A 24,071-nucleotide genomic window follows, 5' to 3' on the forward strand; every position below is an offset into this window, starting at 1 on the left:
CCACCTGGCCCAGATCTCACCTGTCTCACCTGGATCGGGGCTCACCTGGATTGGGGCACACCTGGACTGGATCTCACCTGGATCGGATCTCACCTGTCCCACCTGGATCAGCCCTTACCTGTCTCCCATGTCTCACCTGTCAGGGACTCACCTGGCTCAGATGTCACCTGGTTTGGACTCACCTGGCTCAGCCCTTACCTGTCCCACCTGCCAGGGACTCACCTGGATCAGATCTCATCTGGATCAGACTCACCTGGATCAGGGCACACCTGGATCAGCCCTCACCTGCCTCACCTGTCAGGGACTCCCCTGGATCGGGACTCACCTGGATCAGGGTACACCTGGCTCAGATCTCACCTGGCTCAGCCCTTACCTGTCTCACCTGTCCCACCTGGCTCAGCCTCACCTGGATCGGGCTCACCTGTCTCACCTGGATCAGGGCTCACCTGGATCAGCCTCACCTGGCTCAGCCCTTACCTGTCCCACCTGGCTCAGATCTCACCTGTCAGGACTCACCTGTCCCACCTGGCTCAGCCCTCACCTGTCCCACCTGGCTCAGCCCTCACCTGTCCCACCTGGATCAGCCCTCACCTGGATCGGGGCTCACCTGGCTCAGCCCTTACCTGTCCCACCTGGATCAGATCTCACCTGGATCGGGGCTCACCTGGCTCAGCCCTCACCTGTCCCACCTGGATCAGATCTCACCTGGATCGGGGCTCACCTGGCTCAGCCCTCACCTGTCTCACCTGGATCGGGACTCACCTGGATCGGGGCTCACCTGGCTCAGCCCTTACCTCTCTCACCTGTCTCAGACACACCTGGATCAGACTCACCAGCCTCACCTGTCAGGGACTCACCTGGATCAGATCTCATCTGGATCGGATTCACCTGGATCGGACTCACCTGGATTGGGGCTCACCTGGCTCGGACCTCACCTGTCAGGGGCTCACCTGGCTCGGACCTCACCTGGATTGGGGCTCACCTCTCTCACCTGTCTCAGCCTCACCTGGCTCAGCCCTCACCTGTCCCACCTGGCTCAGGTCTCACCTGTCAGGGACTCACCTGGCTCAGCCCTTACCTGTCCCACCTGGCTCACCTTTCAGGGACTCACCTGGATCGGGTCGGGAGATGCCGAGCAGGGCTCAGCCGCGCCGGGGCTTTTTATAGGGCCGGGAGTGGGCGGGGCTTGTTGTGGGCGTGGCTGTGACGTCATAGTCGGCGTGGGCGGAGCCCCGCCCCGCCCTGGCTTTGATCGGCCCCAGGAAGCGCCCGGGGCGGGGGAGGGGCCGGGGTTGGTGCTGAGCTCGGGTTTAGAGCCGGGCCTGGCCCGGGATTGATCCTGGGATTGATCCTGGCCCTGGAGCCGGGCCTGGCCTGGGCCTGGTTCTGGTCCTGGTCCTGGTCCTGATTCTGGTCCTGGTCCTGGTCCTGGTCCTGATCCTGGTCCTGGTCCTGGTCCTGGTCCTGGTCCTGGTCCTGGTCCTGGTCCTGGTTCTGATCGTGGTCCTGAGCCTGATCCTGGTCCTGGTCCCAGTCCTGGTCCTGGTCCTGATCCTGAGTTTAATCTTGGTCCTGATCCTGGTCCTGGTCCTGATCCTGAGCTTAATCCTGGTCCTGGTTCTAATCCTGGTCCAAATTCAGGTCCTGATTCCGATCCCGGTCCTGGTCCTGATCCCGAACCTGATCCTCGTCCTGATCCTGGTCCCGGTCCTGGTCTGATCCTGGTCCTAATCCTGGTTCTGGTTCTGGTCCTGGTCCTGGTCCTGGTCCTGATCCTGGTCCTGATTCTGGTCCTGGTCCTGATCCTAATCCTGGTCCTGGTCCTGATCCTGAGCTTAATCTTGGTCCTGAGCCTGGTCCCAGTCCTGGTCCTGGTCCTAATCCCGATCCCCATCCTGGTCCTGGTCCTGTCCTGGTCCTGGTCCTGGTCCTGGTCCTGGTCCTGGTCCTGGTCCTGGGCCTGGTCCTGGGCCTGGGCCTGGGCCTGGTCCTGGTCCTGGTCCTGATCCTGAGCTTAATCCTGGTCCTGGTTCTAATCCTGGTCCAAATTCAGGTCCTGATTCTGATCCCGGTCCTAATCCTGGTCCTGGTCCTGGGCCTGGTCCTGGTCCTGGTCCTGGTCCTGATCCTGCTCCTGATCCTAATCGTGATCCCTGCCCATATTCCAGGTCCTCGTCCTGGTCCTTATTCTGGTCCTGGTCCAATCCTGATCCCAATCCCGATCTCGATCAGGTGACACAGGGGGCAATGAGGGGACACCTGAGGAGTCCCCAGGTGACAATGATGGGACACTGGGACGCCTGAGGGGACACAGGGACACCTGAAGGGACATGGACACACCTGAGGGGACACCTGAGAGGACTCCAGTGACACCTGAGGGGACAATGAGGGGACACTGGGACACCTGAGGGGACACAGGGGGGACAATGAGGGGACATTTGGCACACCTGAGGGGACACAGGGACACCTGAGGGGACAATGAGGGGACACCTGAGGGGACACAGGTGACACATGAAGGGACCCAGGTGACACCTGAGGGGACGATGAGGGGACACAGGGGACACAGGCACACCTGAGGGGACCCCAGGTGACACAGGGGGGACAATGAGGGGACATTTGGCACACCTGAGGGGACCCCAGGTGACACCTGAGGGGACAATGAGGGGACCCAGGTGACACAGGGGACAATGAGGGGACATTTGGCACACCTGAAGGGACACAGGGGACACATGAAGGGACACAGGGACACCTGAGGGGACAATGAGGGGACAATGAGGGGACATTTGGCACACCTGAAGGGACACAGGGACAGCTGAGGGGACACAGGGGACACTTGGCACACCTGAGGAGCCCCCAGGTGACACCTGAGGGGACAATGAGGGGACACAGGTGACACCTGAGGGGACACCTGAAGAGCCCCCAGGTGACACCTGAGGGGACAATGAGGGGACATGGGGACACCTGAAAGGACCCAGGTGACAGAGGGGGACAATGAGGGGACCCAGGTGACACCTGAGGGGACACAGGTGACACAGGGGGACAATGAGGGGACAATGGGGACACAGGCACACCTGAGGGGACCCCAGGTGACACAGGGGACAATGAGGGGACAATGAGGGGACCCCAGGTGACACCTGAGGGGACAATGAGGGGACACCTGAGGGGACCCAGGTGACACGGGTGACACATGAAGGGACACAGGGACACCTGAGGGGACAATGAGGGGACACAGGTGACACCTGAGGGGACAATGAGGGGACACAGGGACACCTGAAAGGACCCAGGTGACACAGGGGACAGTGAGGGGACAGTGAGGGGACAATGAGGGGACACCTGAGGGGACAATGAGGGGACCCAGGGACACCTGAGGAGCCCCAGGTGACACCTGAGGGGACAATGAGGGGACACAGGGACACCTGAGGGGACAGAGGGGGGACAATGAGGGGACATTTGGCACACCTGAGGGGACACAGGTGACACCTGAGGGGACAATGAGGGGACACCAGGGGTGACCCAGGTGACACAGGGGGACACCTGAAGGGACACAGAGACACCTGAGGGGACAATGAGTGGACAGTGGAGGGGACATTTGGCACACCTGAGGGGACACAGGTGACATCTGAGGGGACACAGGGGACACTTGGCACACCTGAGGAGCCCCCAGGTTACACCTGAGGGGACAATGAGGGGACAATGAGGGGACCCAGGTGACACAGGGGACACTTGGCACACCTGAAGAGCCCCCAGGTGACACCTGAGGGGACAATGAGGGGACATGGGGACACCTGAAAGGACCCAGGTGACAGAGGGGGACAATGAGGGGACCCAGGTGACCCCTGAGGGGACACAGGGGGACAATGAGGGGACAATGAGGGGACCCCAGGTGACACCTGAGGGGACAATGAGGGGACACCTGAGGGGACCCAGGTGACACAGGTGACACATGAAGGGACACAGGGACACCTGAGGGGACACAGGGGGACAATGAGGGGACACCTGGGGGGACAATGAGGGGACACCTGAGGGGACCCAGGGGACACAGGGACACCTGAGGGGACCCAGGTGACACAGGGGGACAATGAGGGGACCCAGGTGACACCTGAGGGGACACAGGGGGACAATGAGGGGACACTTGAGGAGCCCCAAAGTGACACAGGTGACACCTGAGGGGACCCAGGTGACACCTGAGGGGACAATGAGGGGACATGGGGACACCTGAAAGGACCCAGGTGACACAGGGGGACAATGAGGGGACAATGAGGGGACACGGAAAGCAGCCCGGAAGTGCCGCCCCGCGCAGGTGACAGCGACAGCGACAGCGCCACCGCCCGCGGGGGGCGGGGCCCGACCGGTCCCGCCGGTGTCACCTGTGCTGTCACCTGGGCCACCCACGGTGTCACCCATGGTGTCACCCGTGTGTCACCCATGTGTCACCTGGGCCACCCGCGCTGACACCGCGGGGACACCGGGGGTGGCACTGGGGACACTGGAGGTGGCATTGGGGACATTGGGGACAGCAGGGACAGCGGGGACATTGGGGACACTGAAGGCACTGGGGACATCGGGGGTGGCATTGTGGACACTGAGAGTGGCACTGGTGGCATTGGGGACACTGAGGGTGGCACTGGGGACACTGGGGACACTGAAGGCACTGGGGACACTGAGGGTGGCACTGGGGACACTGGGGACACTGGGGGACACGGGGGTGGTTCAGGTGACACTGAGGACAGTGGGGGTGGCACTGGGGACAGCGGGGACATTGGGGACGCTGAGGGTGGCACTGGGGACACTGGGGACACTGAAGGCACTGGGGACACTGAGGGTGGCACTGGTGGCATTGGGGACATTGGGGACAGTGGGGGTGGCACTGGGGACACCGAGGACATCAGGGACATTGGAGACACCGGGGGTGGCACTGGGGACAGTGGGGACACACAGGTGACACTGGGGTGGCACTGAGGGTGACACTGGGGACACCAGGGGGTGGCACTGGGGACACTGGGGGTGGCATTGGGGACATTGGGGACACGGAGGTGGCACTGGGGACACTGGGGACACTGGGGACAGCAAGGGTGGCACTGGGGACACTGGGGTGGCACTGGGGACACTGGGGACAGTGGGGTGGCACTGGGGACATTGATGACGCCGGTGGCATTGGGGACACCAAGGACAGCGATGGTGACACCAGGGTGGCACCGGTGACACAGATGAAAGCAGGAGTGGCACCGGGGGTGACACTGGGTGACACTGAAGGTGGCATTGGGGACACTGGGGACACCTGGGGTGGCACTGGGGATGGCACTGGCGACACTGGGGACACTGAGGGTGGCACTGGGGACACTGGGGGTGGCACTGGGGTGACACAGCGAGGGTAGCACTGGAGGTGACACCAGGTGGCACTGGGGGTGGCACTGGGGACACCGAGGGGACACCGGGGATGACACCGGGGTGACACTGGGAGTGGCATTGGGGAGGCAAAGGTGGCACTGGGGACAGCAGGGTGGCACTGGGGACATTGATGACACCGGTGGCATTGGGGACACCAAGGACAGCGATGGTGACACCAGGGTGGCACAGGTGGCACAGATGAAAGCAGGGGTGGCACCAGAGGTGGCATTGGGGGAGGCACAGGTGGCATTGGGGACACCGGGGACAGAGGGGGTGACACTGGGGGTGGCACAGGTGACACTGGGGACAGCAGGGTGGCACTGGGGACACTGAGGGTGGCACTGGTGGCATTAGGGACATTGGGGACACGGGGGTGGCACTGGGGACATTGGGGACACACAGGTGACACTGGGGTGGGTGGCACTGAGGGCGACACTGGGGACAGCGGGACACTGGGGTGGCACTGGGGACACTGGGTGACACTGGGGGCATTGGGGACACTGGGGACAGTGGGGGTGGCACTGGGGACACCGAGGACATCAGGGACATTGGAGACACCGGGGGTGGCACTGCGGACATTGGGGACATTGGGGACACACAGGTGACACTGGGAACAGGAGGGGTGGCACTGGGGACACTGAGGGTGGCACAGGTGGCATTGGGGACACTGAGGGTGGCACCGGGGGTGGCACAGGTGACACTGGGGACAGTGGGGACACCGGGGGTGGCACTGGGGGTGGCCCAGGGGACACCAGGGATGGCACCGGCGACCCTGGTGGCACTGGGGGGGGGACACCGGGGACATTGGTGACACCGGGGGTGGCACTGAGGGTGACATTGGGGACACTGGTGGCATTGGGGACACCGGGGACACCATGGGTGGCACTGGGGGTGACACCGAAGGCGGCTCAGGTGGCACTGGTGGCACCGGGGGTGGCACCGAGGGTGGCACTGGGGGACACAGGGGGGGATGGCACTGGGTGACCCCAGGGTGGCACTGAGGGTGACATTGGTGACACTGGGGTGGCACAGGGGACATTGGGGACAGAGGAGGTGGCATCGGGGACACTGGGGGCACCAGGGGTGGCACTGGGGACATTGGGGACACTGGGGACTCAGGTGGCACTGGTGGCACTGGGGGCCCAGTTAATTGATATTCATATTTGGAGGCGTGGTCAAGTTCGGGGGCGTGGCCAATCGCCATGTGTTGCTGTTTGGGGGCGTGGCCAAATTTGGGGGCGTGGCCACTCACCGGGTGTTGCCGCTTGGGGGCGTGGCCACTTACTGCTTGGGGGAGGGGCCAAAATGGGGGCGGGGCCTGTTAGCGAGTGTTGTTATTGGAGGGCGTGGCCAATTTAAATGCGTGGCCATTTACTGGGTGCTGGTGCTTGGGGGCGTGGCCAAGTGTGTGGGCGTGGTCACTTACTGGGTGTTGTTGTTTGGGGGCGTGGCCAATCAAAATGTGTTGCTGTTTGGGGGCGTGGCCACTTAGCGGGTGCTGCCGTTTGGGGGCGGGGCCTGTTAGCGAGTGTTGTTATTGGAGGGCGTGGCCAATTTAAATGCGTGGCCATTTACTGGGTGCTGGTTCTTGGGGGCGTGGCCAATTTTGGGGGCGTGGCCACTTGCTGGGTGTTGCTGCTTGGGGGCGTGGCCAATTTTGGGGGCGTGGCCAGTTACTGGGTGTTTCTGTTTGGAGGCGTGGCCACTTAGAGAGTGCTGCCGTTCGGGGGCGTGGCCAAGTTTGGGGGTGTGGCCTGATTTTAGGGGCGTGGCTATAGGTTTGGGGGTGTGGCTATGGGTTTGGGGGGGTGAGATTATTGGGATTGGGGGCGTGGCCAGGTGTGTGGGGGTGGGGTTGTGGGCGTGGCCATAAATGAGGGGGCGTGGCCATAATTTGGGATTTTTGGGGGGGAGTTTTTGTGTTTTGGGCTGGATTTTTTTGAGGAATTTTGGGGATTTTTTTGAGTGGATTTTTTAAAATTTTGGGATGGATTTTTTTCAGGATTTCTGCGGGGGATTTTTGAGATTTTTATGTGGAATTTTGGGGATTTTTCCATGAATTTTTAATTTTTGGTATTTTGGAGATTTTTTGGTGGATTTTGTGATTTGGGATTTTTGGGGTGGATTTTTGGGTGAATTTTTGGGGATTTTGGGCTGGACTTTTGGATTTTGGGTGGATTTTTGGGATTTTTGGAGGGGAATTCCTTTTACTTTCGGGAATGGATTTTTTGGGATTTGGGTGGATTTTTTAAGATTTTGAGGGTTGATTTTTTTAACTTTGGGGTGGATTTTGGATTTTGGGGTGGATTATTTGGGGTGGAATTTATTTTGGGGGAATTTTGGGGGCATGGATTTTTTGGGATTTTTGGGTAGAATTTTGGGATTTTGGGGTGCAGTTTTGGGGTGAAATTTTGGGGGATTTTGGGGTGGAATTTTAGGATTTTATGGGATTTTTTGGGCCTTTTGGAGTGGATTTTTGGGTTGGAATTTTGGGATTTTTGGGTTGGAATTTTGGGATTTTGGGTTGGAATTTTGGGATTTTTTTAGTGGATTCTTTTTTACATTTTGGTGGAATTTTGGGATTTTTGGGGATGGATTTTGGTGGAATTTTCGGGTGAAAATTTCAGATTTTTGGGGTGGAATTTTGTGGATTTTTGGGGTGGAATTTGTGGATTTTTAGGGTGGAATTTTGTGGATTTTTGGGGTGGAATTTTGTGGATTTTGGGGTGGAATTTGGGCATTTGGGGATGGATTTTTGGGATGACACTTTGGCATTTGGAAGTGGTTTTTTTGGGGTGGAATTTTTGGATTTTGGGGGATTCTTGGGGGTTGAATATTTGGATTTTTGGGTGAATCATTTTTAGGATTTTCCTCACCCCGAACACCAAAATTTAGAAGTGGAAAACTCTTTTAATCTTGACGCCGTAACTCGGATTTTCGGGATTTTTGGGCTCATGGCCCCTGAGGGTTTTTGTGTCGGGCTGGTCCATTTTTGGGGTGGAATTTTGGGTTTTTGGCTCAGTTGTGGGCCATGGTTTGGTGCAGCAGCGGCCGTAGCGGCACAGGTTGACGTAGACCCCGAGTTTTGGGGGAATTTTGGGCCAATTTTTAGGATTTTTTGGGATTTTTTTGGGACTTTTGGAGTGGATTTTGGGGTGGAATTTTGGGATTTCAGGGTGGAGTTTTGGGTTGGAATTTTGGGATTTTGGGGTGGATTTTTGGGGTAGAACTTTAGGGCTTTGGGGGTGGAATTGTGGGATTTTTAGAGTGGATTTTTGGGGTGGAATTTTGGGATTTCAGGGTGGATTTTTGGGTTGGAATTTTGGGGTTTCAAGGTGGATTTTTGGGGATTTTTCTCACCCTGAACACCACAATTGTGGAAGTGGATCAATGTTTAATTTCCAGGCTATAACTGGGATTTTTTGGGCTCAGGGTTTTTGTGTGGGGCTGGTCCATTTTTGGGGTGGAATTTTGGGGCAGATTTTGGGGGGGGAATTTTGGGATTTTTTTTGTGGAGATTTTTTTTACATTTTGGCGGAATTTTGGGATTTTTGGAGTGGATTTTTGTGGAATTTTTGGGTGAAAATTTCAGAGTTTTGGGGTGGATTTTTGGGGTGGAATTTTGTGGATTTTTGGGGTGGAATTTTGTGGATTTTTGGGGTGGAATTTGTGGATTTTTGGGGTGGAATTTTGTGGATTTTTGGGGTGGAATTTGGGGGTGGAATTTTGGCATTTCAGAGTGGAGTTTTGGGTTGGAATTTTGGGATTTTTGTAATGGATTTTCTTTTTTACATTTTGGTGGAATTTTGGGATTTTTGGGGATGGACTATTATGGAATTTTTGGGTGAAAATTTCAGAATTTTGGGGTGGATTTTGGGGATTTTGGGGTGGAATTTGTGGATTTTTGGGGTGGAATTTGGGGGTGGAATTTGTGGATTTTGGGATAGAATTTTGGGGCGGAATTTTGGGATTTTTTTAGTGGATTTTTTTTTACATTTTGGTGGAATTTTGGGATTTTTGGGGATGGATTTTTGTGGAATTTTCGGGTGAAAATTTCAGAATTTTGGGGTGGATTTTTGGGGTGGAATTTTGTGGATTTTGGGATGGAATTTTGTGGATTTTTGGGGTGGAATTTTGTGGATTTTTGGGGTGGAATTTTGTGGATTTTTGGGGTGGAATTTTGGGATTTCAGGGTGGATTTTTGGGTTGGAATTTTGGGATTTTTTTAGTGGATTCTTTTTTACATTTTGGTGGAATTTTGGGATTTTTGGGGATGGATTTTGGTGGAATTTTCGGGTGAAAATTTCAGAATTTTGGGGTGGATTTTTGGGGTGGAATTTTGTGGATTTTGGGGTGGAATTTGGGGTGGATTTTTGGGGTTGAATTTTAGGATTTTTGGTGTGGGTTTTTCGGGAATTTTGGGGGCAGGACTTTGGGATTTGGGGATGGATTTTGGGGGTTTAATTTCGGGTTTCAAGGTGGATTTTTGGGGATTTTTCTCACCCTGAACACCACGATTTTGGAAGTGGATCAATGTTTAATTTCCAGGCTATAACTGGGATTTTTGGGCTCAGGTTTTTGGTCCATTTTTGGGGTGGAATTTTGTGGATTTTTGGGGTGGAATTTTGGGGTTTCAGGGTGGAGTTTTGGGTTGGAATTTTGGGATTTTTTTAGTGGATTTTTTTTTTACATTTGGGGTGGAATTTTGGGATTTTTGGGGATGGATTTTGGTGGAATTTTCGGGTGAAAATTTCAGATTTTTGGGGTGGAACACCACGATTTTGGAAGTGGATCAATGTTTAATTTCCAGGCTATAACTGGGATTTTTTGGGCTCAGGGTTTTTGTGTGGGGCTGGTCCATTTTTGGGGTGGAATTTTGGGTTTTTGGCTCAGTTGTGGGCCATGGTGTGGTGCAGCCAGCGGCCGTAGCGGCACAGGTTGACGTAGACCCCCGAGTTTTGGGGGAATTTTGGGCCAATTTTTAGCATTTTTTGGGATTTTTTGGGACTTTTGGAGTGGATTTTTGGGGTGGAATTTTGAGGTTTTGGGGCAGATTTTTGGGGTGGAATTTTGGGATTTTGGGGTGGATTTTTGGGGTGGAATTTGGGGATTTTGGGGTTGGAATTTTGGGATTTTTGGGGTGGAATTTTGTGGCTTTTTGGGGTGGAATTTTGTGGATTTTTGGGATGGAATTTTGTGGATTTTTGGGGTGGAATTTGGGCATTTGGGGGTGGATTTTTGGGATGACACTTTGGCATTTGGAAGTGGTTTTTTGGGGTTGAATATTTGGATTTTTGGGAACCATTTTTAGGATTTTTCTCACCCCGAACACCAGAATTTAGGAGTGGAAAATTCTTTTAATCTTGGGGCTGTAATTTGGATTTTTGGGATTTTCTATCTCCTGACTCCTGAGGGTTTTTGTGGCAGCCTGGTTTGTGGGGGGATTTTGGGCCGATTTTTGGGATTTTTTGGGATTTTTTTGGAGTGGATTTTTGGGATATTTGGGGTGCACATTTTGTGATTTTTAGGGTGGATTTCTCAGGGATTTTGGGGTGGAATTTTGGGATTTTTGGGTGGAATTTTGGGATTTTTGGTGTGGATTGTTTGGATTTTTTGGAGTGGATTTTTGGGACTTTTGGGGTGGAATTTTGGGATTTTTGGTCTGGATTGTTTGGATTTTTTGGAGTGGATTTTTGGGACTTTTGGGGTGGAATTTGGGGTGGATTTTTGGGGTGGATTTTTGGGATTTTTGGGGTGGAATTTTGGGATTTTTGGGGTGGAATTTTGGGATTTTTGGAGTGGATTTTTGGGATTTCAGGTGGATTTTTGGGGTGGAATTTTGGGGGTTTTAGGGTGGATTTTAGGGTGGAATTTTGGGGTTTCAAGGTGGATTTTTGGGGATTTTTCTCACCCTGAACGCCACAATTTTGGAAGTGGATCAATGTTTAATTTCCAGGCGATAACTGGGAATTTTGGGCTCAGGTTTTTGTGTCGGGCTGGTCCATTTTTGGGGTGGATTTTTGGGATTTTTGGGGTGGAATTTGGGGATTTTTTGGGGTGGAATTTTGGGATTTCAGGGTGGAGTTTTGGGTTGGAATTTTGGGATTTTTGGAGTGGATTTTTTTTACATTTGGGGTGGAATTTGGGGATTTTTGGGGGTGGATTTTTGTGGATTTTTAGGGTGGAATTTTGTGGATTTTTGGGGTGGAATTTGGGGATTTTGGGGTGGAATTTTGTGGATTTTTGGGGTGGAATTTTGTGGATTTTGGGGTGGAATTTGGGCATTTGGGGATGGATTTTTGGGATGACACTTTGGCATTTGGAAGTGGTTTTTTGGGGTTGAATATTTGGATTTTTGGGCGAATTATTTTTAGGATTTTTCTCACCCCGAACACCAGAATTTAGGAGTGGAAAACTCTTTTAATCTTGGGGTTATAACTCGGATTTTCGGGATTTTTGGGCTCGTGGCCCCTGAGGGTTTTTGTGTCGGGCTGGTCCATTTTTGGGGTGGAATTTTGGGGTTTTGGCTCAGTTGTGGGCCATGGTTTGGTGCAGCAGCGGCCGTAGCGGCACAGGTTGACGTAGACGCCGAGTTTTGGGGGGATTTTGGGCCGATTTTTGGGATTTTTTGGGATTTTTTTGGGACTTTTGGGGTGGATTTTTGGGGTGGAATTTTGGGGTTTTGGGGCAGATTTTTGGGGTGGAATTTTGGGATTTCAGGGTGGAGTTTTGGGGTGGAATTTTGGGATTTTTGGGGATGGATTTTGGTGGAATTTTCAGGTGAAAATTTCAGAATTTTGGGGTGGAATTTTGGGGTGGAATTTTGTGGATTTTTGGGGTGGAATTTGGGGATTTTGGGATAGATTTTTGGGGTGGAATTTTGGGATTTTTGGAGTGGATTTTTTTTAACATTTTGGTGGAATTTTGGGATTTTTGGGGATGGATTTTGGTGGAATTTTCTGGTGAAAATTTCAGATTTTTGGGGTGGAACACCACGATTTTGGAAGTGGATCAATGTTTAATTTCCAGGCTATAACTAGGATTTTTGGGCTCAGGTTTTCGTGTCGGGCTGGTCCATTTTTGGGGCGAATCGGGCGGATTTTGGCTCAGTTGTGGGCCATGGTGTGGTGCAGCCAGCGGCCGTAGCGGCACAGGTTGACGTAGACCCCCGGTTTGTGGGGGTCCCCGCAGACCCCCGGCCCCCAGGACGTGATGCCCTGCAGGCGCCCGTTGCACATCAGGGGCCCCCCGGAATCGCCCTGGGGGGACAAAATTCGGGGGGTCAGGACCCCCAAATTCCGGGGGAAATCCGCGAAAATTCGGTGAAAATACCCCAAAAAATCAGAAGAAATCGGCCCCAAATTGCCCCCTGAAAATGGCCTCGAAACCACCCCAAAAATGACCCAAAAATGTCCCCAAATTGCCCCAAAAACTGCCCTAAAATTGCCAAAAAATCACCCTAAAAATGTCCCAAAATTGCCCCAAAAATGCCCCAAAATTGCCACAAAAATCACCCTAAAAATGTCCCAAAATTGCCCCAAATTGCCCCAAAAATGCCCCAAAATTGCCACAAAAATCACCCTAAAAATATCCCAAAATTGCCCCAAATTGCCCCAGAAAGAGCCCCAAAATTGCCACAAAAATCACCCTAAAAATATCCTAAAACCGGCCCAAAAATGTCCCAAATTGGACCCCGAAATTCCGGGGGAAATCCGCGAAAATCCGGTGAAAATACCCCAAAAATCAGCAGAAATCGGCCCCAAATTGCCCCCCCAAAATGGCCTCGAAACCACCCCAAAGCCACCCAAAAATGACCCAAAAATGACCCCAAATTGCCCCAAAAACTGCCCTAAAATTGCCACAAAATCACCCTAAAAATGTCCCAAAATTGCCCCAAATTGCCCCAGAAAGAGCCCCAAAATTGCCACAAAATCACCCTAAAAATATCCCAAAATTGCCCCAAAATGCCCCAAAAACGGCCCTAAAATTGCCACAAAATCACCCTAAAAATAACCCAAAATTGCCCCAAATTGCCCCAGAAAGAGCCCCAAAATTGCCACAAAAATCACCCTAAAAATGTCCCAAAATTGCCCCAGAAAGAGCCCCAAAATTGCCACAAAATCACCCTAAAAATATCCCAAAATTGCCCCAAATTGCCCCAGAAAGAGCCCCAAAATTGCCACAAAAATCACCCTAAAAATATCCCAAATTGGCCCAAAAATGTCCCAAAATTGCCACAAAAACACACCAAAATTGTCCCCAAAATGCCCCAAAATTGCCACAAAATCACCCTAAAAATATCCCAAAATTGCCCCAGAAAGAGCCCCAAAATTGCCACAAAAATCACCCTAAAAATGTCCCAAAATTGCCCCAAAATTGCCCCAAAAATCACCCTAAAAATATCCCAAAATTGCCCCAAAAACTGCCCTAAAATTGCCACAAAATCACCCTAAAAATATCCCAAAATTGCCCCAAATTGCCCCAGAAAGAGCCCCAAAATTGCCACAAAATCACCCTAAAAATATCCCAAAATTGCCCCAAAATTGCCACAAAAATCACCCTAAAAATATCCTAAAACCGGCCCAAAAATGTCCCAAATTGGACCCCGACATTCCGGGGGAAATCCGCGAAAATTCGGTGAAAATACCCCAAAAAATCAGCAGAAATCGGGCCCAAATTGCCCCCCCAAAATGGTCTTGAAACCACCCCAAAGCCACCCAAAAAATGACACAAAAATTACCCCAAATTCCCCAAAAACTGCCCCAAAATTGCCACAAAATCACCTTAAAAATATCCTAAAATTGCCCCAAATTGCCCCAAAAACTGCCCCCAAATTGCCACAAAAATCACCCTAAAAATGTCCCAAAATTGCCCCAGAAACTGCCCCAAAATTGCCACAAAAATCACCCTAAAAATATCCTAAAACCGGCCCAAAAATGGCCCAAAAATGTCCCAAATTGGACCCCGAAATCCGGGGGAAATCCGCGAAAATTCGGTGAAAATACGGCAAAAAATCAGGAGAAATCGGGCCCAAATTGCCCCCACCCCAAAATGGCCTCGAAACCACCCCAAAGCCACCCAAAAAAATGACACAAAAATTACCCCAAACTCGCCCCAAAACCTCCCCAATATTGCCACAAAATCACCCTAAAAATGTCCCAAAATTGCCCCAGAAAAAGCCCCAAAATTGCCACAAAAATCACCCTAAAAATATCCCAAAATTGCCCCAAATTGCCCCAGAAAGAGCCCCAAAATTGCCACAAAATCACCCTAAAAATATCCCAAAATTGCCCCAAAATTGCCACAAAAATCACCCTAAAAATATCCCAAAATTGCCCCAAAATTGCCACAAAAATCACCCCAAAAATATCCCAAAATTGCCCCAAATTGCCCCAAAAACTGCCCCAAAATTGCCACAAAAATCACCCTAAAAATATCCCAAAATTGCCCCAAATTGGCCCAAAAATGTCCCAAATTGGACCCCGAAATTCCGGGGGAAATCCGTCAAAATCCGGTGAAAATACCCCAAAAAATCAGCAGAAATCGGCCCCAAATTGCCCCCAAACCACCCCAAAATGGCCTCGAAACCACCCCAAAGCCACCCAAAAAATGACAAAAATATGTCCCCAAATTCCCCTCCAAATTGCCCCAAAAACTGCCCTAAAATTGCCACAAAATCACCCTAAAAATGTCCCAAAATTGCCCCAAATTGCCCCAAAAATGCCCCAAAATTGCCACAAAATCACCCTAAAAATACCCCAAAATTGCCCCAAAAATGCCCCAAAATTGCCACAAAATCACCCTAAAAATATCCCAAAATTGCCCCAAATTGTCACAAAATCACCCTAAAAATATCCCAAAATTGCCCCAAAAACTGCCCCAAAATTGCCACAAAATCACCCTAAAAATATCCTAAAACCGCCCCAAAAATGTCCCAAATTGGACCCCGAAATTCCGGGGGAAATCCGCGAAAATTCGGTGAAAATACCCCAAAAAATCAGAAGAAATCGGCCCCAAATTGCCCCCCCAAAATGGCCTCGAAACCACCCCAAAGCCACCCAAAAAAATGACACAAAAATGACCCAAAAATGTCCCCGAATTTGCCTCCAAAGCCGCCCCAGAAAGAGCCCCAAAATTGCCACAAAAATCACCCTAAAAATGTCCCAAAATTGCCACAGAAAGAGCCCCAAAATTGCCACAAAAATCACCCTAAAAATATCCCAAAATTGCCCAAGAAAGAGCCCCAAAATTGCTACAAAATCACCCTAAAAATATCCCAAAATTGCCCCAGAAAGAGCCCCAAAATTGCCACAAAATCACCCTAAAAATAACCCAAAATTGCCACAAAAATCACCCTAAAAATGTCCCAAAATTACCCAAATTGACCCAGAAAGAGCCCCAAAATTGCCACAAAAATCACCCTAAAAATCACCCAAAATTGCCCCAAATTGCCCCAAAAACTGCTCCAAAATTGCCACAAAAATCACCCTAAAAATGTCCCCAAATTGCCCCAGAAAGAGCCCCAAAATTGCCACAAAATCACCCTTAAAATAACCCAAAATTGCCCCAAATTACCCAAAAAATGTCCCAAAATTGCCACAAAATCACCCTAAAAATATCCCAAAATTGCCCCAGAAAGAGCCCCAAATTGCCACAAAAATCACCCTAAAAATATCCTAAAACCGGCCAAAAATGGCCCAAAAATGTCCCAAATTGGACCCGAAATTCCGGGGGAAATCTGCGAAAATCCGGTGAAAACACCCCAAAAATCAGCAGAAATCGGCCCCAAATTGCCCCCCAAAATGGTCTCGAAACCACCCCAAAGCCACCAAAAATGACCCAAAATTGCCCCAAATTGCCCCAAAAACTTCCCTAAAATTGCCACAAAAATCACCCTAAAAATGTCCCAAAATTGCCCCAGAAACTGCCCCAAAATTGCCACAAAAACACCCTAAAAATGTCCCAAAATTGCCCCAGAAAGAGCCCCAAAATTGCCACAAAATCACCCTAAAAATATCCCAAAATTGCCCCAAAATTGCCACAAAAATCACCCTAAAAATATCCCAAAATTGCCCCAAATTGCCCCAGAAAGAGCCCCAAAATTGCCACAAAAATCACCCTAAAAATATCCCAAAATTGCCCCAAATTGGCCCAAAAATGTCCCAAATTGGACCCAAAATTCCCGGGGAAATCCATGAAAATTCGGTGAAAATACCCCAAAAATCAGCAGAAATCGGCCCCAAATTGCCCCCTCATAAATGGTCTCGAAACCACCCAAAGCCACCCAAAATTGGCCCAAAATTGCCCCAAATTGCCTCAAAAACTGCCCTAAAATTGCCACAAAATCACCCTAAAAATATCCCAAAATTGCCCCAAAATTGCTACAAAAATCACCCTAAAAATAACCCAAAATTGCCCCAAATTGCCCCAGAAAGAGCCCAAAATTGCCACAAAAATCACCCTAAAAATGTCCCAAAATTGTCCCAAAAACACCCCAAAATTGCTTCTAAATTGCCCCAAAAAATGCCCCAAAATCACCCCAAAACTGCCCAAAATAACCCAAAAATGTCCCAAATTTACCCCAAAATGTCCCCAAATTGCCCCAAAATCGTCCCAAACCACCCCAAAATTGCCAAAAAAAATCACCTCAAAAATATCCCAAAACCTCCCAAAATCACCCCAAAATTGCCCCAAATTGCCCCAAAATTGCCCCAAAATTGCCCCAAAATTGCCCCAAAATGCCCCCAAAATGTCCCAAAATCACCCCAAAATGTCCCCAAATTGCCCCAAAATTGCCCCAAATTGGCCCCAAATTGCCCCAAAATGGCCCCAAATGGTCCCAATTTGCCCAAATCTCCTCCAATTCCCCCCAAATCGGCCCAAACTCACCTGGGGCTGAGCCCAAATCACCTCAGGGCCTTCACCTGTCCCAGCTCACCTGGCCAATCAGGGGTCACCTCACCTGTGCCACCTGGCCAATCAGGGCTCACCTCACCTGTCCCATCTGGCCAATCAGGGGTCACCTCACCTGTCCCATCTGGCCAATCAGGGGTCAGCTCACCTGTCCATCTGTCCAATCAGGGCTCACCTCACCTGTCCCATCTGGCCAATCAGGAGTCACCTCACCTGTGCCATCTGTCCAATCAGGGCTCACCTCACCTGTCCCACCTGTCCAATCAGGAGTCACCTCACCTGTGCCATCTGGCCAATCAGGGCTCACCTCACCTGTCCCATCCTTCTCACCTGTCCCATCTCACCTGTCCAATCAGGAGTCACCTCACCTGTCCCACCTGTCCCACACCTGTCCCATCCCGCACCTGTCCAATCAGGGTACTCACCTCACCTGCGCCACCTGTCCAATCAGGAGTCACCTCACCTGTCCCATCTGTCCAATCAGGAGTCACCTCACCTGTCTCACCTGTCCCCATCTATTCCTTCACCTGTCCCATCTGACCTGTCCCATCCATCTCATCTGTCTCACCTGTCCCGTGTCACCTGTCCCACCTCACCTGTCCCACACCTGTCCCACCTGTCCCCCTCTATTCCTTCACGTGTCCCACCTCACCTGTCCCATCAGCTCACCTGTCCCACCTGTCCCCATCTATTCCTTCACCTGTCCCTCACCTGTGCCACCTGTCCAATCAGGGGTCACCTCACCTGTCCCATCCTTCTCACCTGTCCCTCACCTGTCCCACCCATCTCACCTGTGTGTCCCTCACCTGGCAGGTGTCAGTGCGGCTCTGTGACACACCTGTCCTATCACACTGCTCCTGTTGCACACCTGTCCCACCTCACCTGTCTCATTACACCTGTTCCATCTCACCTGTCACACCTGTCCCTCACCTGGCAGTCATGGTCCACTGTGACACAACCTGTCCCATCACCTGGCATCTCACTGTGTGTCACACACCTGGCAGGTGTCACCGTGTCTGCGACTCACACCTGATCACACCTGTGACACACCTTTTCTCCCTCACCTGGCAGGTGTCGGCGCGGCTCCGCGGCTCTGTGACACACACCTGTCCCATCACACCTGTCACACCTGTGTGTCACACTCACCTGGCAGGTGTCGGCGTGGCTCTGTGACACACACCTGTCACACCTGCACACCTGTCCCTCACCTGGCAGGTGTCGGCGCGGCTCCGCGGCTCTGTGACACACACCTGCACACCTGTCACACCTGTGTCACACTCACCTGGCAGGTGTCGGCGCGGCTCCGGGCTCTGTGACACACACCTGCACCACTTCCACCTGTGCACCTCACCTGGCAGGTGTCGCGCGGCTCCGGTGGACACACACCTGTCCCATCACACCACACCTTGTGCCTCACCTGGTGTGTCTCACTCCGTGGTTCGGCTACCTGGTAGGGTTGGGTGTGCGGCTCTGTGACACACCTGTCCATCCTGCTGCATGTGCACCTGGGTGTCACACCACCTGGGGTCAGGGCGCTCCCGGACTGGTAACACCTGTGGGACACACTGGCAGTACACCTGTACACACCTGTCCACACACCTGGTCACACCTGATGGTGAGCTCGACCATGGCAGGTGCAGTGCGGCTGGGAACTCACTGAACACATACCTGTCACACTGCCACACCTGGCCAGTACACCTGGGGTCGCCCTCGGGTCACCCGGGACAACCTTTTGGGGTCAGACTGGGGACACAGCGACAGGTGAGCTCAGGTACGATGCGCACCTGGCTGCAGTGCAGGGCCTGGGGAAACGTCACTGAAAACACACCTGGGGTCACACCTGGGGTCAGGTAACACCCACACCTGGGGTCACACCTGGGGTCACACCTGGACAGGTAACCACCTCCCACACCTGGGGTCACACCTGGGGTCACACCTGGGGTCACACCTGGCTGGGGTCACACCTGGGGTCAGGTGACACCCACACCTGAACAGGTACACCTGGGGACACACCTGGGGTCACACCTGCTCAGGCTCTCACCTGCGGTACACCCTGACAGTAATCAGCTGTCCGAGTTCCTACCTGTCCCAGGTAACCCCTTTCATTCCCATCTCACCCTGACCCAGGTGATCCCCGTGCCCCACCATCCCAGGTGTGTCCCAGGTGATGTCTTCACCTGCATCAGGTGTGTCCCAGGTGCCCCCCACTGTCCAGGTGTGTTCAGTTATCCAGGTGTGTCCAGGTGTGCCCCAGGTTTCCCAGGTGTGTCCTCTATCCGGTGTGTCACTTCCCTCAGGTGTGTCCCAGGTATCCTATATCTCAGGTGTGTCCCCACTGTCCCAGGTGTGTATCCTCCCAGGTGTGTCCCAGGTGTGTCCCCCTGCCCAGGTGTTCAGCCCCAGGTGTGTCCCAGGTGTGTCCCAGGTGTGTCCCTCGTATCCCAGGTGTCCCCAGGTGTATCCAGGTGTATCCCGGTGTGTCCTCCCAGGTGTGTCTCACCTGTCCCTCAGTGTGTGAGCCACATCCCAGATCTGCAGGTGGTTCCCGGGGATCACAGGTGTGTCTGCCATGCCAGGTGTCATGCGGTGTGTGCCACTGTTCAGTGCAGTGGTCCCCCTTCCCAGGTGTTCCCTGTGTATCTCAGGTGTGTCCAGGTGTTCCCCCCTACCCCGTACCCAGGTGTCCCAGTGTCCAGGTGTGTCCCAGGTGTGTCCCAGGTGTGTCCCAGGTGTCCCTCACCCATCCCACCTATCCCAGGTGTGTCCCAGGTGTGTCCCCCCTATCCCAGGTGTCCCCCAGGTGTATCTCAGGTGTGTCCCAGGTGTGTCCCACCTATCCCAGGTGTATCTCAGGTGTACCCCAGGTGTGTTCCCCCCATCCCAGGTGTGTCCCAGGTGTGTCTCATCACTGTATCCCAGGTGTGAGTCCTCTACCCAGTTCCCAGGTGTCTCTCACCTTCCAGGTGTAGTCCCCCAGCCAGTTGCCCAGGTGTGTCCCAGGTGTGGTGTCCCCCCATCCCCAGGTGTATCCCCAGGTGTGTCTCACCCTGTCCAGTGTGTAGTCCCCATGTCCCATCCCACGGTGTGTCCCAGGTGTGTTCCCCATCTCAGGTGTGTCCCAGGTGTGTCCCTCGGTATCCAGGTGTGTCCCCCTATCCCAGTGTGGTGTCCCATGTCCTCCCAGGTGTCCATGTCTCACGTGAGCCCCAGGAGATCTGGCAGGTGTGTCCCAGGTGGTCCAGCGATGGGGGTCTCACCTGGTCTCAGGTGTGTCCAGCCCTATCCCAGGTGTTCCCCGGTGTCCCCAGTGGTCCCAGGTGTTTCACCATGTATCCCAGGTGTGTCCCCCCTACCCAGGTGTCCCCAGGTGACTCCTCCCCAATCTCATGGTGTGTCCCCTATCCAGGTGTCCCCCGGTGTGGTGGCCCCGGTGTCCCTCACCCATCCCACCTATCCCAGGTATTGGTGCCCAGGTGTGTCTCCCCCATCCCAGGTGTGTCCCACCCCTTATCCCAGGTGTGTCCTCACCTGTGGTGTCGTGTGTGGTGGAGCCCCATCCCGAGTGTGCCAGGTGTTCCGGGCGGCACAGGTGGTCGCCACGCGCAGGGGCCAGTGTGGTCAGGTGTGTCCAGGTGTGTCCCCCCCTACCCCAGGTGGTACCCCAGGTGTTCCCCCTCACCCGTGTCCCCACCTGTCCCTCACCTGTGGGGCTGGTGGTGGAGCCCCAGCCCGAGATCTGGCAGGTGGTGCCGGGCGGGGCACAGGTGCGTGCCAGCGGCAGGGGGCTCACCTGGCGGCTCAGGTGCGCGGGCACCTGCAGCCGCAGCAGCATCAGGTCGCCGTCCTTGGAGCTCTCGTTGTAGCCGGGGAAGGGGAAGGCGCGCACGGAGCGGCGCCGCTGCTCACCTGGCGCAGGTGCGGCCCCGCCCGGCCCCGCCCCCGGCCCCGCCCCCGCCCCGGGCGCACCTGGCACAGGTGAGGCCCCGCCCGCAGGGGGGGGGTTGGGCGAGGCCTCACCTGGGGGCACCTGGGGGTGGGAGGGGCGGCCCAGGCGGACGGAGATGGGGCTGGGGGGGAGAGAGAGAGAGACAGGTGAGATCCCCGTGCCCAGGTGTGCCCAGGTGTGCCCAGGTGTGTCTGTACCCATACCCAGGTGTGCCCAGGTGTGCCCAGGTGTATCCCAGGTGTGCTCAGGTGTGCCCAGGTGTGTCTGTACGATGCCCAGGTGTATCCCAGGTGTGCCCAGGTGTATCCCAGGGGAGTTCCCCATACCCACGTGTGCCCAGGTGTGCCCAGGTGTATCCCAGGTGAGTTCCCCATGCCCAGGTGTGCCCAGGTGTATCCCAGGTGTGTCTGTACAATGCCCAGGTGTATCCCAGGTGTGCCCAGGAGTGTCTGTACCATACCCAGGTGTGCCCAGGTATGCCCAGGTGTATCCCAGGTGTGCCCAGGTGTACCCCAGGTGAGTTCCCCATGCCCAGGTGTGCCCAGGTGTGTCTGTACCCATACCCAGGTGTGCCCAGGTGTGCCCAGGTGTGTTCCCCATGCCCAGGTGTGCCCAGGTGTGCCCAGGTGTGTCTGTACCCATACCGAGGTGTACCCCAGGTGAGTTCCCCATGCCCAGGTGTGCCCAGGTGTATCCCAGGTGTGTCTGTACGATGCCCAGGTGTATCCCAGGTGTGCCCAGGTGTGCCCAGGTGTGCCCAGGTGTGTCTGTATCCATACCCAGGTGTGCCCAGGTGTATCCCAGGTGTGTCTGTACGATGCCCAGGTGTATCCCAGGTGTGCCCAGGTGTACCCCAGGTGAGTTCCCCATGCCCAGGTGTGTCCCAGGTGTGTCTGTACCCATCCCAGGTGTGCCCAGGTGTGTTGCTACCCTACCCAGGTGTGTTCCCGAAACCCAGCTGTACCCAGCTGTACCCAGCTGTACCCAGGTGTGCCCAGGTGTGTTACCTGTCTGTACCCAGGGGCGTGGCAGTGCGGGGCCATCAGGACCCACCCAGCTGTGTCTGTACCATCCCCAGGTGTGCCCAGGTGTGCCCAGGTGTGTGCCCAGGTGTGTTACCTGTCCGTACCCGGGGGCGTGGCAGTGCGCCGCCGTCAGGACCCACCTGGGCGCCACCAGGGTCCCCCCACAGATGAACCGACGGCCCCGGAACAGCGCGGCCTGCCAGGGCGGGGCACAGGTGTGCCCATCCAGCACCCACACACCTGTACGGGCACACAGGTGTGCCAGGGCGGGGCACAGGTGTGCCCATCCAGCACCCACACACCTGTACGGGCACACAGGTGTGCCAGGGCGGGGCACAGGTGTGCCCGTCCAGCACCCACACACCTGTACGGGCACACAGGTGTGCCAGGGCGGGGCACAGGTGTGCCCATCCAGCACCCACACACCTGTACGGGCACAGGTGTGCCAGGGCGGGGCACAGGTGTGCCCGTCCAGCACCCACACACCTGTACGGGCACACAGGTGTGCCAGGGCGGGGCACAGGTGTGCCCGTCCAGCACCCACACACCTGTACGGGCACACAGGTGTGCCAGGCGGGGCACAGGTGTGCCCGTCCAGCACCCACACACCTGTACGGGCACACAGGTGTGCCAGGGCGGGGCACAGGTGTGCCCATCCAGCACCCACACACCTGTACGGGCACACAGGTGTGCCAGGGCGGGGCACAGGTGTGCCCATCCAGCACCCACACACCTGTACGGGCACACAGGTGTGCCAGGGCGGGGCACAGGTGAGGTTTGGGATGCCCAGGTGAAGTTTTGGGGTGCCCAGGTGAGGATTTTGGGGTCCCCTTAGGACATTTTTGGGGTTCCCAGGTGAGTTTTTGGGGTCCCCCAGGTCTCAGGTAAATTTTGGGGTCCCCCAGGTGAATTTTGGGGTCCCCTGATGAATTTTGGGGTCCCCCCAGATATTTTTGGGGAGGTTTTTGGGGTCCCTGAGGTGTTTTTGGGGTCTCAGGTGAATTTTGGGGTGCCCCCAGGTGAATTTTGGGGTCCCCCAGGTGAATTTTGGGGTCCCCCCAAATATTTTCGGGGAGGTTTTTGGGGTCTCAGGTGAAGTTTTTGGGGTCCCTCAGATGTTTTGGGGTCCCCCAGGTGAATTTTGGGGTCCCTCCCAGATGAATTTTGGGGTCCCCCCAGATATTTTCGGGGAGGTTTTTGGGGTCCCAGGTGAGGATTTTGGGGTCCCTCAGGTGAATTTTGGGGTCCCAGGTGAGGATTTTGGGGTCCCCTTAGGACATTTTTAGGGTTCCCAGGTGAGTTTTTGGGGGTCCCAGGTGTTTTTTGGGGTCCCCTTAGGATATTTTTAGGGTTCCCAGTGAAAATTTGGGGGCCCCCCCCCGTATTTTTGGGGGAGGGGGTTTTTGGGGTCTCAGATGAATTTTGGGGGTCCCCCCCGGTGAATTTTGGGGTCTCAGGTGAATTTTGGGGTCCCCCGATGAATTTTTGGGGCCCCCCCCGATTTTTGGGGAGGTTTTTGGGGGTTTAGATGAATTTTTGGGGTCCCCCAGGAGTTTTTGGGGGCCCAGGGGGGTTTTGGGGTGCCCCGGTGAATTTTGGGGTCCCTGAGGGTTTTTTTGGGGGCTCAGGTAAGTTTTTGGGGTCCCCCCGATGAATTTTGGGGTACCCCCCCAGATATTTTGGGGGGGGTTTTTTGGGGCCCCCAGGAGTTTTTTTGGGGTCCCAGGTGAGGATTTTGGGGTCCCTTCCCAGTTGAATTTTTTGGGGCCCCCCATATTTTTTGGGGAAAGGTTTTTTGG

At 54.1% G+C, this 24,071-nt stretch overlaps 1 protein-coding gene across 1 annotated transcript; it reads right to left on the bottom strand.

Annotated features, from left to right (window-relative positions):
• Positions 1 to 12,490: 12,490 nt before the first annotated feature.
• Positions 12,491 to 22,758, bottom strand: LOC135441825 (kallikrein-7-like; the record flags this gene model as incomplete). Its single annotated transcript, XM_064701379.1, has 7 exons — positions 12,491 to 12,647; positions 18,366 to 18,407; positions 18,510 to 18,538; positions 19,046 to 19,117; positions 21,004 to 21,368; positions 22,377 to 22,512; positions 22,699 to 22,758. Coding segments are annotated over 7 exons (857 nt in total), but the record flags the coding sequence as incomplete, so codon positions are not given.
• Between the last annotated feature and the right edge of the window lie 1,313 nt (positions 22,759 to 24,071).

Source organism: Zonotrichia leucophrys, unplaced genomic scaffold (assembly GCF_028769735.1).
Source record: "Zonotrichia leucophrys gambelii isolate GWCS_2022_RI unplaced genomic scaffold, RI_Zleu_2.0 Scaffold_565_32659, whole genome shotgun sequence".
NCBI classification, from domain to species: Eukaryota; Metazoa; Chordata; class Aves; order Passeriformes; family Passerellidae; genus Zonotrichia; species Zonotrichia leucophrys.